The 14,474-nt window shown below is 51.6% G+C and overlaps 1 protein-coding gene across 6 annotated transcripts in view; it reads right to left on the bottom strand.

Moving 5' to 3' along the window:
• Window positions 1–14,474, bottom strand: part of CdGAPr (GTPase-activating protein CdGAPr) — a 1,516,021-nt gene that overhangs the window by 662,167 nt on the left and 839,380 nt on the right. The window contains exon 2 of one of the 6 annotated variants that reach the window (XM_070082839.1): window positions 12,804–13,447. The exons of the other annotated variants lie outside the window; for them this stretch is intronic. Within the exon in view, the coding sequence (XP_069938940.1) occupies window positions 12,804–12,917 (114 nt within the window). The 5' untranslated portion in view covers window positions 12,918–13,447. The remainder of the gene's footprint in view (window positions 1–12,803; window positions 13,448–14,474) is intronic. 6 annotated transcript variants of the gene reach the window in all.

Here is a 14,474-nt window from a genome sequence, read left to right as displayed (position 1 = left end):
CTGGGGGCAACATGCTGGGGGCACCATGCTGGGGGCAACATGCTGGGGGCAACATGCTGGGGGCACCATGCTGGGGGCAACATGCTGGGGGCAACATGCTGGGGGCACCATGCTGGGGGCAACATGCTGGGGGCAACATGCTGGGGGCAACATGCTGGGGGCACCATGCTGGGAGCACCATGCTGGAGGCACCATGCTGGGGGCAACATACTGGGGCAACATGCTGGGTGCAACATGCTGGGGGCACCATGCTGGGGGCAACATGCTGGAGGCAACATGCTGGGGGCAACATGCTGGGGGCACCATGCTTGGGGCACCATGCTGGGGGCACCATGCTGGGGGCAACATGCTGGGGGCAACATGCTGGGGGCAACATGCTGGGGGCACCATGCTGGGGGCAACATGCTGGGGGCAACATGCTGGGGGCACCATGCTGGGGGCAACATGCTGGGGGCAACATGCTGGGGGCAACATGCTGGGGGCAACATGCTTGGGGCACCATGCTGGGGGCAACATGCTGGGGGCAACATACTGGGGGCACCATGCTGGGGGCAACATGCTGGGGGCAACATGCTGGGGGTACCATGCTGGGGGCACCATGCTGGGGGCACCATGCTGGGGGCACCATGCTGGGGGCACCATGCTGGGGGCACCATGCTGGGGGCACCATGCTGGGGGCAACATGCTGGGGGCAACATGCTGGGGGCAACATGCTGGGGGCACCATGCTGGGGGCAACATGCTGGGGGCAACATGCTGGGGGCACCATGCTGGGGACACCATGCTGGGGGCAACATGCTGGGGGCAACATGCTGGGGGCAACATGCTGGGGGCACCATGCTGGGGGCACCATGCTGGGGGCACCATGCTGGGGGCACCATGCTGGGGGCACCATGCTGGGGGCACCATGCTGGGGGCACCATGCTGGGGGCAACATGCTGGGGGCACCATGCTGGGGGCAACATGCTGGGGGCACCATGCTGGGGGCACCATGCTGGGGGCACCATGCTGGGGGCACCATGCTGGGGGCACCATGCTGGGGGCAACATGCTGGGGGCAACATGCTGGGGGCAACATGCTGGGGGCACCATGCTGGGGGCAACATGCTGGGGGCAACATGCTGAGGGCAACATGCTGGGGGCACCATGCTGGGGGCACCATGCTGGGGGCACCATGCTGGGGGCAACATGCTGGGGGCAACATGCTGGGGGCACCATGCTGGGGGCACCATGCTGGGGGCACCATGCTGGGGGCACCATGCTGGGGGCAACATGCTGGGGGCAACATGCTGGGGGCACCATGCTGGGGGCAACATGCTGGGGGCAACATGCTGGGGGCAACATGCTGGGGGCACCATGCTGGGGGCACCATGCTGGGGGCACCATGCTGGGGGCAACATGCTGGGGGCAACATGCTGGGGGCACCATGCTGGGGGCAACATGCTGGGGGCAACATGCTGGGGGCACCATGCTGGGGGCACCATGCTGGGGGCAACATGCTGGGGGCACCATGCTGGGGGCACCATGCTGGGGGCACCATGCTGGGGGCACCATGCTGGGGGCACCATGCTGGGGGCAACATGCTGGGGGCACCATGCTGGGGGCACCATGCTGGGGGCAACATGCTGGGGGCAACATGCTGGGGGCACCATGCTGGGGGCAACATGCTGGGGGCACCATGCTGGGGGCACCATGCTGGGGGCACCATGCTGGGGGCACCATGCTGGGGGCACCATGCTGGGGGCACCATGCTGGGGGCAACATGCTGGGGGCACCATGCTGGGGGCACCATGCTGGGGGCAACATGCTGGGGGCAACATGCTGGGGGCACCATGCTGGGGGCAACATGCTGGGGGCAACATGCTGGGGGCACCATGCTGGGGGCACCATGCTGGGGGCACCATGCTGGGGGCACCATGCTGGGGGCAACATGCTGGGGGCAACATGCTGGGGGCACCATGCTGGGGGCACCATGCTGGGGGCACCATGCTGGGGGCACCATGCTGGGGGCAACATGCTGGGGGCAACATGCTGGGGGCACCATGCTGGGGGCACCATGCTGGGGGCACCATGCTGGGGGCACCATGCTGGGGGCACCATGCTGGGGGCACCATGCTGGGGGCACCATGCTGGGGGCACCATGCTGGGGGCACCATGCTGGGGGCACCATGCTGGGGGCACCATGCTGGGGGCACCATGCTGGGGGCACCATGCTGGGGGCACCATGCTGTGCAAACCTGTGAATATCACAGCTGTATTGTGTTCGTCTTCCAATGCACGTAAGACCATACATCAGGGAACGGGTGAGATTTGAACCATGGCAAGTGATTCTTGAAACTCAGAGGCCAGTGCGTTAACCACTGGGCCAATTGGCTCTAATATGATTCATCCAACTAATTATATTTCTCTTCATCACAGGAAGGTTAGCATGGGCCACCACTGAGGCCACAAATGAAGGTTTTTACAGATGAAGGCCACATCAGTTGGATGAATCATTATAGCCAGCTGGCAGAATGGTTAAAGACTGGCCTGGAGTTTTACGACTCACTCGCCATGAGTTCAAGCACCACCCGTTCCGTATTATTACGATTTCGTGAGACACCTGAAACCATGTAATGTTCCAGCAGTTGTGAGAATGCATATTGCCTCGGGTTGTGCAATTGTTGTAACTCCCGGTGATTACCAATCTTGCTTCACAAAACTCAAAAGATCTTGATGATGTGGGACATCAGTGCCGTCACTCTCTAGTTTTTACAGCTGCTTCCCTGCCACTTTTGTGGAGTGGACACCTACGTCACGACATCAAATGGTTATAATCACAACTAAAATTTTTAAAGGGGTGGAGGGGTAAGCCAGCGGAAGGCCTCGGTCAGATGGCCAAAAGTTCCAGCTATGGGTCATCACATGACTAAGAATGTTTCCTGACAAACCTTACCTAACCTCACCCAGCTGGGTCGGTGGGGTTGAATGAGTGTGGGATGACTCAATCGTCATAACGTTTTGATTGAGAATTATTGATAAATAAGGAGAAGTCCGTCCCCGAGCCTCTCTACCAGTCAGATCAAGTCAGCAGTGCAGGTCACACCTGTCTCAGTGATGATACCCAGGTGTTGCGCATGTGTTTAATTCATCACAATCTGCCGCCTGGTATCATGCTGGGTTCATCATCCACTGCCTGGTATCATGCTGGGTTCACCATCCACTGCCTGGTATCATACTGGGTTCACCATCCACTGCCTGGTATTATACTGGGTTCACCATCCACTGCCTGGTATCATGCTGGGTTCACCATCCACTGCCTGGTATCATGCTGGGTTCACCATCCACTGCCTGGTATCATACTGGGTTCACCATCCACTGCCTGGTATTATACTGGGTTCACCATCCACTGCCTGGTATCATGCTGGGTTCACCATCCACTGCCTGGTATCATACCGGGTTCACCATCCACTGCCTGGTATCATACTGGGTTCACCATCCACTGCCTGGTATCATACTGGGTTCACCATCCACTGCCTGGAATCATACTGGGTTCACCATCCACTGCCTGGTATCATACTGGCTTCACCATCCACTGCCTGGCTTTAAACTGGGTTCACCATCCACTTCCTGGTATTATACTGGGTTCACTATCCACTGCCTGGTACTATACTGGGTTCACCATCCACTGCCTCGTATTATACTGGGTTCACCATCCACCGACTGGTATCATACTGGGTTCACCATCCACTGCCTGGTATTATACTGGGTTCACCATCCACTGCCTGGTATTATACTGGGTTCATCATCCACTGCCTGGTATCATACTGGGTTCACCATCCACTGCCTGGTATCATGCTGGGTTCACCATCCACTGCCTGGTATCATGCTGGGTTCACCTTCCACTGCCTGGTATCATGCTGGGTTCACCATCCACTGCCTGGTATCATGCTGGGTTCACCATCCACAGCCTGGTATCATGCTGGGTTCACCATCAACTGACTGGTATCATACTGGCTTCACCATCCACTGCCTGGTATCATACTGGGTTCACCATCCACTGCCTGGTATCATACAGGGTTCACCATCCACTGCTTGGTATCATGCTGGGTTCACCATCCACCGCCTGGTATTATACTGGGTTCACCATCCACTGCCTGGTATCATGCTGGGTTCACCATCCACTGCCTGGTATCATACCGGGTTCACCATCCACTGCCTGGTATCATACTGGGTTCACCATCCACTGCCTGGTATCATACTGGGTTCACCATCCACTGCCTGCAATCATACTGGGTTCACCATCCACTACCTGGTATCATACTGGGTTCACCATCCACTGCCTGGCATTAAACTGGGTTCACCATCCACTTCCTGGTATTATACTGGGTTCACCATCCACTGCCTGGTATTATACTGGGTTCACCATCCACTGCCTCGTATTATACTGGGTTCACCATCCACCGCATAGTATCATACTGGGTTCACCATCCACTGCTTGGTATTATACTGGGTTCACCATCCACTGCCTGGTATTGCACTGGGTTCATTATCAACTGCCTGGTATTACACTGGGTTCACCATCCACTGCCTGGTATTATCCTGGATTCACCATCCACTGTCTGGTATTATACTGGATTCACCATCCACTGCCTCGTCTCATACTGGGTTCACCATCCACTGCCTTGTATTATCCTGGGTTCACCATCCACTGCCTGGTATCATACTGGGTTCACCATCCACTGCCTGTTATTATACTGGGTTCACCATCCACTGCCTGGTATTATACTGGCTTCACCATCCACTGCCTGGTATCATACTGGGTTCACCATCCACTGCCTGGTATTATACTGGGTTCACCATCCACTGCCTGGTATCATACTGGGTTCACCATCCACTGCCTGGTATTATACTGGGTTCACCATCCACTGCCTGGTATCATGCTGGGTTCACCATCCACTGCCTGGTATCATACCGGGTTCACCATCCACTGCCTGGTATCATACTGGGTTCACCATCCACTGCCTGGTATTATACTGGGTTCACCATCCACTGCCTGGTATCATACTGGGTTCACCATCCACTGCCTGGTATCATACTGGGTTCAACATCCACTGCCTGGTATTATACTGGGTTCACCATCCACTGCCTGGTATCATACTGGGTTCACCATCCACTGCCTGGTATCATACTGGGTTCACCATACACTGCCTGGCATTATACTGGGTTCACCATCCACTCCTGGTATTATACTGGGATCACCATCCACTGCCTGGTATTATGCTGGGTTCACCATCCACCGCCTGGTATCATACTGGGTTCACCATCCACTGAGTGGTATTATACTGGGTTCACCATCCACTGCCTGGTATTATACTGGGTTCATCATCCACTGCCTGGTATCATACTGGCTTCACCATCCACTGCCTCGTATTATACTGGGTTCACCATCCACTGCCTGGTATTATACTGGGTTCACCATCCACTGCGTGGTATCATACTGGGTTCACCATCCACTGCCTGGTATTATACTGGATTCACCATCCACTGCCTGGTATTATCCTGGGTTCACCATCCACTGCCTGGTATTATACTGGATTCACCATCCACTGCCTGGTATCATACTGGGTTCACCATCCACTGCCTGGTATTATCCTGGGTTCACCATCCACTGCCTGATATCATACTGGGTTCACCATCCACTGCCTGTTATTATACTGGGTTCACCATCCACTGCCTTGTATTATACTGGCTTCACCATCCACTGCCTGGCATCATACTGGGTTCACCATCCACTGCCTGGTATTATACTGGGTTCACCATCCACTGCCTGGTATCATACTGGGTTCACCATCGACTGCCTGGTATCATACTGGGTTCACCATCCACTGCCTGGTATTATACTGGGCTCACCATCCACTGCCTGGTATCATACTGGGTTCACCATCCGCTGCCTGGTATTATACTGGGTTCACCATCCACTGCCTGGTATCATACTGGGTTCACCATCCACTGCCTGGTATTATACTGGGCTCACCATCCACTGCCTGATATTATACTGGGTTCACCATCCACTACCTGGTATTATACTGGGTTCACCTTCCACTGCCTGGTATTATATTGGGTTCACCATCCACTGCCTGGTATTATACTGGGTTCACCATCCACTGCCTGGTATTATACTGGGTTCACCATCCACTGCCTGGTATCATACTGGGTTCACCATCCACAGCCTGGTATCATACTGTGTTCACCATCCACTGCCTGGTATTATACTGGGTTCACCATCCACTGCCTGGTATTATACTGGGTTCACCATCCACTGCCTGGTATTATACTGGGTTAACAAACCACTGCCTGGTATTATACTGGGCTCACCATCCACTGCCTGGTATCATACTGGGTTTACCATCCACTGCCTGGTATCATACTGGGTTCACCATCCACTGCCTGGTATTATACTGGGTTCACCATCCACTGCCTGGTATTATACTCGGTTCACCATCCACTGCCTGGCATCATACTGGGTTCACCATCCACTGCCTGGTATCATACTGCGTTCACCACTCACTGCCTGGTATTATACTGGGTTCACCATCCACTGCCTGGTATCATACTGGGTTCACCATCCACTGCCTGGTATTATACTGGGTTCACCATCCACTGCCTGGTATCATACTGGGTTCACCATCCACTGCCTGGTATTATACTGGGTTCACCATCCACTGCCTGGTATCATACTGGGTTCACCATCCACTGCCTGGTATCATACTGGGCTCACCATCCACTGCCTGGTATCATACTGGGTTCACCATCCACTGCGTGGTATTATACTGGTTTCACCATCCACTGTTTGGTATTATACTGGGTTCACCATCCACTGCCTGGTATTATACTGGGTTCACCAACCACTGCCTGGTATTATACTGGGTTCACCATCCACTTCCTGGTATCATACTGGGTTTACCATCCACTGCCTGGTATCATACTGGGTTCACCATCCACTGCCTGGTATTATACTGGGTTCACCATCCACTGCCTGGTATTATACTGGGTTCACCATCCACTGCCTGGTATCATACTGGGTTCACCATCCACTGCCTGGTATCATACTGGGTACACCACCCATTGCCTGGTATTATACTGGGTTCACCATCCACTGCCTGGTATCATACTGGGTTCACCATCCACTGCCTGGCATTATACTGGGTTCACCATCCACTGCCTGGTATTATACTGGGTTCACCATCCACTGCCTGGTATCATGCTGGGTTCACCATCCACTGCCTGGTATCATGCTGGGTTCACCATCCACTGCCTGGTATCATACTGGGTACACCACCCATTGCCTGGTATTATACTGGGTTCACCATCCACTGCCTGGTATCATACTGGGTTCACCATCCACTGCCTGGCATTATACTGGGTTCACCATCCACTGCCTGGTATTATACTGGGTTCACCATCCACTGCCTGGTATCACACTGGGTTCACCATCCACTTCCTGGTATTATACTGGGTTCACCATCCTCTGCCTGGTATCATACTGGGTTCACCATCCACTGCCTGGTATTATACTGGGTTCACCATCCACTGCCTGGTATCATACTGGGTTCACCATCCACTGCCTGGTATTATACTGGGTTCACCATCCACTGCCTGGTATTATACTGGGTTCACCATCCACTGACTGGTATCATACTGGGTTCACTATCCACTGCCTGGTATTATACTGGGTTCACCATCCACTGCCTGGTATTATACTGGGTTCACCAACCACTGCCTGGTATCATACTGGCTTCACCATCCACTGCCTGGTATCATACTGGGTTTACCATCCACTTCCTGGTATCATACTGGGTTCACCATCCACTGCCTGGTATTATACTGGGTTCACCATCCACTGCCTGGTATTATACTGGGTTCACCATCCACTGCCTGGTATCATACTGGGTTCACCATCCACTGCCTGGTATCATACTGGGTTCACCACCCACTACCTGGTATTATACTGGGTTCACCATCCACTGCCTGGTATCATACTGGGTTCACCATCCACTGCCTGGTATTATACTGGGTTCACCATCCACTGCCTGGTATTATACTGGGTTCACCATCCACTGCCTGGTATCATACTGGGTTCACCATCCACTGCCTGGTATCATACTTGGCTCACCATCCATTGCCTGGTATTATACTGGGTTCACCATCCTCTGCCTGGTATCATACTGGGTTCACCAACCACTGCCTGGTATTATTCTGGGTTCACCATCCACTGCCTGGTATCATACTGGGTTCACCATCCACTGCCTGGTATCATACTGCGTTCACCATCCACTGCCTGGTATCATACTGGGTTCACCACCCACTGCCTGGTATTATACTGGGTTCACCATCCACTGCCTGGTATCATACTGGGTTCACCATCCACTGCCTGGTATTATACTGGGTTCACCATCCACTGCCTGGTATTATACTGGGTTCACCATCCACTGCCTGGTATCATACTGGGTTCACCATCCACTGCCTGGTATCATACTGGGCTCACCATCCACTGCCTGGTATTATACTGGGTTCACCATCCTCTGCCTGGTATCATACTGGGTTCACCATCAACTGCCTGGTATTATACTGGGTTCACCATCCACTGCCTGGTATCATACTGGGTTCACCATCCACTGCCTGGTATCATACTGCGTTCACCATCCACTGCCTGTTATTATACTGGGTTCACCATCCACTGCCTGGTATCATACTGGGTTCACCATCCACTGCCTGGTATTATACTGGGTTCACCATCCACTGCCTGGTGTCATACTGAGCTCACCATCCAGTTCCTGGTATCATACTGGGTTCACCATCCACTGCCTGGTATCATACTGGGTTCACCATCCACTGCCTGGTATACTGGGTTCACCATCCACTGCCTGGTATACTGGGTTCACCATCCACTGCCTGGTATACTGGGTTCACCATCCACTGCCTGGTATACTGGGTTCACCATCCACTGCCTGGTATACTGGGTTCACCATCCACTGTCTGGTATCAGGCACAATATAATCCAACAAATAATTCACAGCCCAGGCTCTAACACACAGTGGAGTGTGACCACACATACCAGTGGTCACACAGTGGAGTATGACCACAAACATCAGTGGTCACACTGTCCAGGTCACCACTCCACGTCTCTTTAAATCCTTCCGACGAGGGATGAAAACCAAAGTTACAGCAACAGGAGCCGACAGATTATGACAACAACAACAGCTGCAACAACGTGAAACAACATCTGAAGGAAGAACACAGTAAACACCAGTGATTCCTGCCATAACAAAAGGCTTCTGGCCATGCTTCCTTGCTGGCTATCAACCAAGCTGTTGCTATTAGCGGCCTACACAGCCATCACCACCTGGTTCCCACTCTAGCCGTCTCACAAGGCAACTTAATAACCTGTGCAAAGTCACCTGTAAGAGAGAACCACATCAGAAATTCTGGAGATATCCTTTTTCTCAGCCTCATGAAACATTAGTGTGGTCGGTGTGACGACTGACGAGTGGTTCACTGACGAGTGGTTCACTGACGAGTGGTTCACTGACGAGTGGTTCACTGACGAGTGGTTCACTGACGAGTGGTTCACTGACGAGTGGTTCACTGACGAGTGGTTCACTGAGTGGTGCACTGAGTGGTTCACTGAGTGGTTCACTGACGAGTGGTTCACTGACGAGTGGCTCACTGACGAGTGGTTCACTGACGAGTGGTTCACTGACGAGTGGTTCACTGACGAGTGGTTCACTGACGAGTGGTTCACTGACGAGTGGTTCACTGACGAGTGGTTCACTGACGAGTGGTTCACTGACGAGTGGTTCACTGAGTGGTTCACTGACGAGTGGTTCACTGACGAGTGGCTCACTGACGAGTGGTTCACTGACGAGTGGTTCACTGACGAGTGGTTCACTGACGAGTGGTTCACTGATGAGTGGTTCACTGATGAGTGGTTCACTGATGAGTTTTTCACTGACGAGTGGTTCACTGATGAGTTTTTCACTGACGAGTGGTTCACTGACGAGTGGTTCACTGATGAGTGGTTCACTGACGAGTGGTTCACTGACGAGTGGTTCACTGATGAGTGGTTCACTGACGAGTGGTTCACTGACGAGTGGTTCACTGATGAGTGGTTCACTGACGAGTGGTTCACTGACGAGTGGTTCACTGATGAGTGGTTCACTGACGAGTGGTTCACTGACGAGTGGTTCACTGACGAGTGGTTCACTGACGAGTGGTTCACTGATGAGTGGTTCACTGACGAGTGGTTCACTGACGAGTGGTTCACTGACGAGTGGTTCACTGGCGAGTGGTTCACTGACGAGTGGTTCACTGAGCACAAGAGTCGTACTCTGACTTCATTATCTCACTCATTTCCTTACTGACATCAGTGTAGGTTTCATCTCCTTTAAGTGCAGCTCCTCTACTGGGTGTACTTTTTTTGCTCTGGATTTTATGTAAGAGAAAAAAAATATTTGGGATCTCTTCTAATTTTATTTATTATAGACCGCAGGTGTTGTCTCTACTATATTACAGACTGGACACAGGTGTTGTCTACTGTATTACAGACTGGACACAGGTGTTGTCTCTACTATATTACAGACTGGACACAAGTGTGGGTTCTATATTACAGACTGGACACAAGTGTGGGTTCTATATTACAGACTGGACGCAAGTGTGGGTTCTATATTACAGACTGAACACAGGTGTGAGTTCTATATAACAGACTGAACACAGGTGTGGTCTCCACATTAACAGTGAGGAGTGTAGCAGTACGGGAAAGAGAGAACCCAAACTTTAAATGAGGGGGTTACACCGGCATGAGGCATTTCCTATATGGGGTGCAGTGGGGAAGAGAACCAGAGGTAAAGACAGTGTATGAGATGATGTTACATGTAGCCAGAAAGTGTAGGGAGGCGAAGGAGAAACAACAGGAAGACCAGAGTGAGCCCATGGTTTACCCAGAGGTGTAGAGGCCAAAGTGTACCTGAGCATGGAAAAAATACAGAAGGTAAAGAACTCAGGGAAACAAGGAGCTGAGCTGAAGAGCCAACGTCAATTTGAGAAAGACAGCATCGAAAGCTAAATCTGACCCAAAGTTCTTATACAGCCACACCAGGAGGAAGACAACAGGACCGGGTAATCAAACTGAAGAAGGAAGGTGGAGAGTTTATAAAGAATGACCAAGAAGTGTGTGAAGAGGTCAGCATGAGATTTAAGGAGGTATTTCTCAGAGGAGATAGAAAGGCTTCCAGAAAACCAAGGTGGTAGAGTATACCCTCAAGTGCTGAGCAAAATACACACAACCGAAGAGGTGAAAAAAACTGCTATGTGAAATAAATACCTCGAAGGCGGTTGGACTAGACATCTCTCCGTGGGTCATGAGAGAGAGAGAGAGAGAGAGAGAGAGAGAGAGCAGAGGCACTGTGTGTGCCACTAACAACAATCTTCAATAAGTCTACTGACACAGGACAACTGCCAGAGGTGTGGAATACAACAAATGTAGTGCCAATTTTTAAAGCTGGAGACAGACACGCAGCATTAAACTACAGAACAATGTCACTGACATGTATAGTAAGTAAAGTTTTTTATGGAGAAAATTATCAGAAGAGTGATAGAGAACCTAGAAAGGAATGAGCTTATTAACGACAACCAGCACGGTTTCAGGGATGCGAAATTCTGTGTCACAAACCTAACGGAGTTCTACGACGAGATGACAGAAGTAAGACAGGAGAGAAAGAGAGAGAGAGAGAGAGAGAGAGAGAGAGAGAGAGAGAGAGAGAGAGAGAGAGAGAGAGAGAGAGAGAGAGAGAGAGAGAGAGAGAGAGAGACAGAGACAGAGAGAGAGAGAGAGAGAGAGAGAGAGAGAGAGAGAGAGAGAGCGGGGTGGGTAGATTGCATTTTCTTTGACTGTAAGAAGGCTTTTGATACGGTACCATACAAGAGACTGGTACAAAAGCTAGAGAAACAGGCAGGAATAACAGGAAAAGCAATGGATCAGGGAATACCCTATAAGAAGGAAACAACGAGTGATGGTCCATGACGAGGTGTTGGAATACATACACGTGACGAGTGGGGTCCCACAAGGATCAGTCCTAGGGCCGGTGCTCTTTTTAGTATACGTGAATGACATGACAGAAGGGATAGAGTCAAGAGGTATCCTTGTTCTCGGACAACGTGAAACTAATAAGAAGAATACAAACACATGAGAAACAGGAAATATTACAAATGAATCTGGACAGGTTAAAGGCCTGGTCTGACAAATGGCTCCTGGAGTTTAGCCCTATCAAATGCAAGGTTAAAAAACTTGGAGATAAACCAAGAAGACCGCAGACGGAGTACAGGTTCGGGGGGGGGGGAAAGACTGCATACCTCACTCGACCTCTGCAACCACATATAGGTGAATACACACACACACACACACACACACACACACACACACACTATCACACAAGGTACTGGTACTGGAGAACTCTCTTGGATAGAGTCAAGACTGACCGCTCAACAACAAGGAATTTACACAAACGGGAAACAGGTCAAACCGATGTTCCTCAAGAGTCAGTGCTGGTTCCTTCTTTATTATTCACACAAACCATTATTTAAAGAAATAAAGAGGCAACAGTTGGTGGGGGAGAGAGCCAGTGTGTGGGTGGGGTAACAGCGAGTGGGTGGGGCAGCGGTGAGTGGGTGGGGCAGGAGTGAGAGGATGGGTGGGTGGGTGGGGCAGAAGTGAGAAGGTGGGTGGGTGGGTGGTTGGGTGGGTGAAGTAGTAACCAGCAGTACTCACGGCACACTCGGCAGCAAAGTGTCGGCATCCTTGTAGCACGCTCTCTGAGTAGCGTCGGAGGTCGGTGTAGCGCCGCATGCCGCCCAGCACGGCCTCCACGCTACCCGCCAGCATGGTGCTACGGGGCGCGCAGCGAGGCGCAGAGTGCTGGGGCTAAGATGCTTCTGGGCATGGCGGCGGGGGGAGGGGGGGCAGGAAGGGGCGGCGGGGGCACACTCAGAGAGAGTGTGGGTGGCACTCAGCGGGTGAGTGTGTGGGTGGCGTTGCGGGTGGCACTAAGCTCACCACACACTCACCCCTCACGCTACCTTCACTCTAGTGCTCACGCTGCTCACCCTGATGACTTACATGATACATAAGTGTAGCATCTGCCGCTACAGTCAAGATATACACACAATCGTAGCGACATCACAGGATACTTTTCACTCTACATTAGTCTTCACTCTACATGGCACTTTCTTCACTCTACATGGCACTTTCTTCACTCTACATGACACTGTCTCCACTGTCCATTCCACAAGAGACAGCCAAGGCGAGGCACTGCTTCATTAGTCTCATTATCAAGTCACTCACACACTGGTGTAGAGGTGGTCAGGGTAAACACCGAACACATCCCGTATGTTTCTTTGCTGCTGCAGCTGCAACTATAAGTCAAGACTGACGTGATGATAGTTTAGAGAACCTGAGGATCCGTGAGGCATCCTAACACACATAACACGGTACCGAGGATCAGTGAGGCATCCTAACACACATAACACGGTACCGAGGATCAGTGAGGCATCCTAACACACATAACACGGTACTGAGGATCAGTGAGGCATCCTAATACACATAACACGGTACTGAGGATCCGTGAGGCATCCTAACACACATAACACGGTACTGAGGATCAGTGAGGCATCCTAACACACAAAACACGGTACTGAGGATCAGTGAGGCATCCTAATACACATAACACGGTACTGAGGATCAGTGAGGCATCCTAACACACATAACACGGTACTAGGGATCAGTGAGGCATCCTAACACACATAACACGGTACTGAGGATCAGTGAGGCATCCTAACACACAAAACACGGTACTGAGGATCAGTGAGGCATCCTAATACACATAACACGGTACTGAGGATCAGTGAGGCATCCTAACACACATAACACGGTACTAGGGATCAGTGAGACAATTAACATACATAACACGGTACTGAGGATCACTTAATCTTCCTAATACACATAACATAGTACTGAGGATCAGTGACGCACCATAACACAAACATAACACGGTACCGATGATCAGTGAGGCATCCTAACACACATAACACGGTACTGAGGATCAGTGAGGCATCCTAACACACAAAACACGGTACTGAGGATCAGTGAGTCATCCTAACACACATAACACGGTACTGAGGATCAGTGAGGCATCCTAATACACATAACACGGTACTGAGGATCAGTGAGGCATCCTAATACACATAACACGGTACTGAGGATCAGTGAGTCATCCTAACACACATAACACGGTACTGAGGATCAGTGAGGCATTCTAATACACATAACACGGTACTGAGGATCAGTGAGGCATCCTAATACACATAACACGGTACTGAGGATCAGTAAGGCATCCTAACACACAAAACACGGTACTGAGGATCAGTGAGGCATCCTAACACA

This window comes from Cherax quadricarinatus, chromosome 8, assembly GCF_038502225.1.
Source record: "Cherax quadricarinatus isolate ZL_2023a chromosome 8, ASM3850222v1, whole genome shotgun sequence".
Classification (NCBI taxonomy): Eukaryota; Metazoa; Arthropoda; class Malacostraca; order Decapoda; family Parastacidae; genus Cherax; species Cherax quadricarinatus.
Note: the sequence above shows the minus strand (reverse complement) of the source record. Positions and strands in the feature narration are given on the sequence as shown.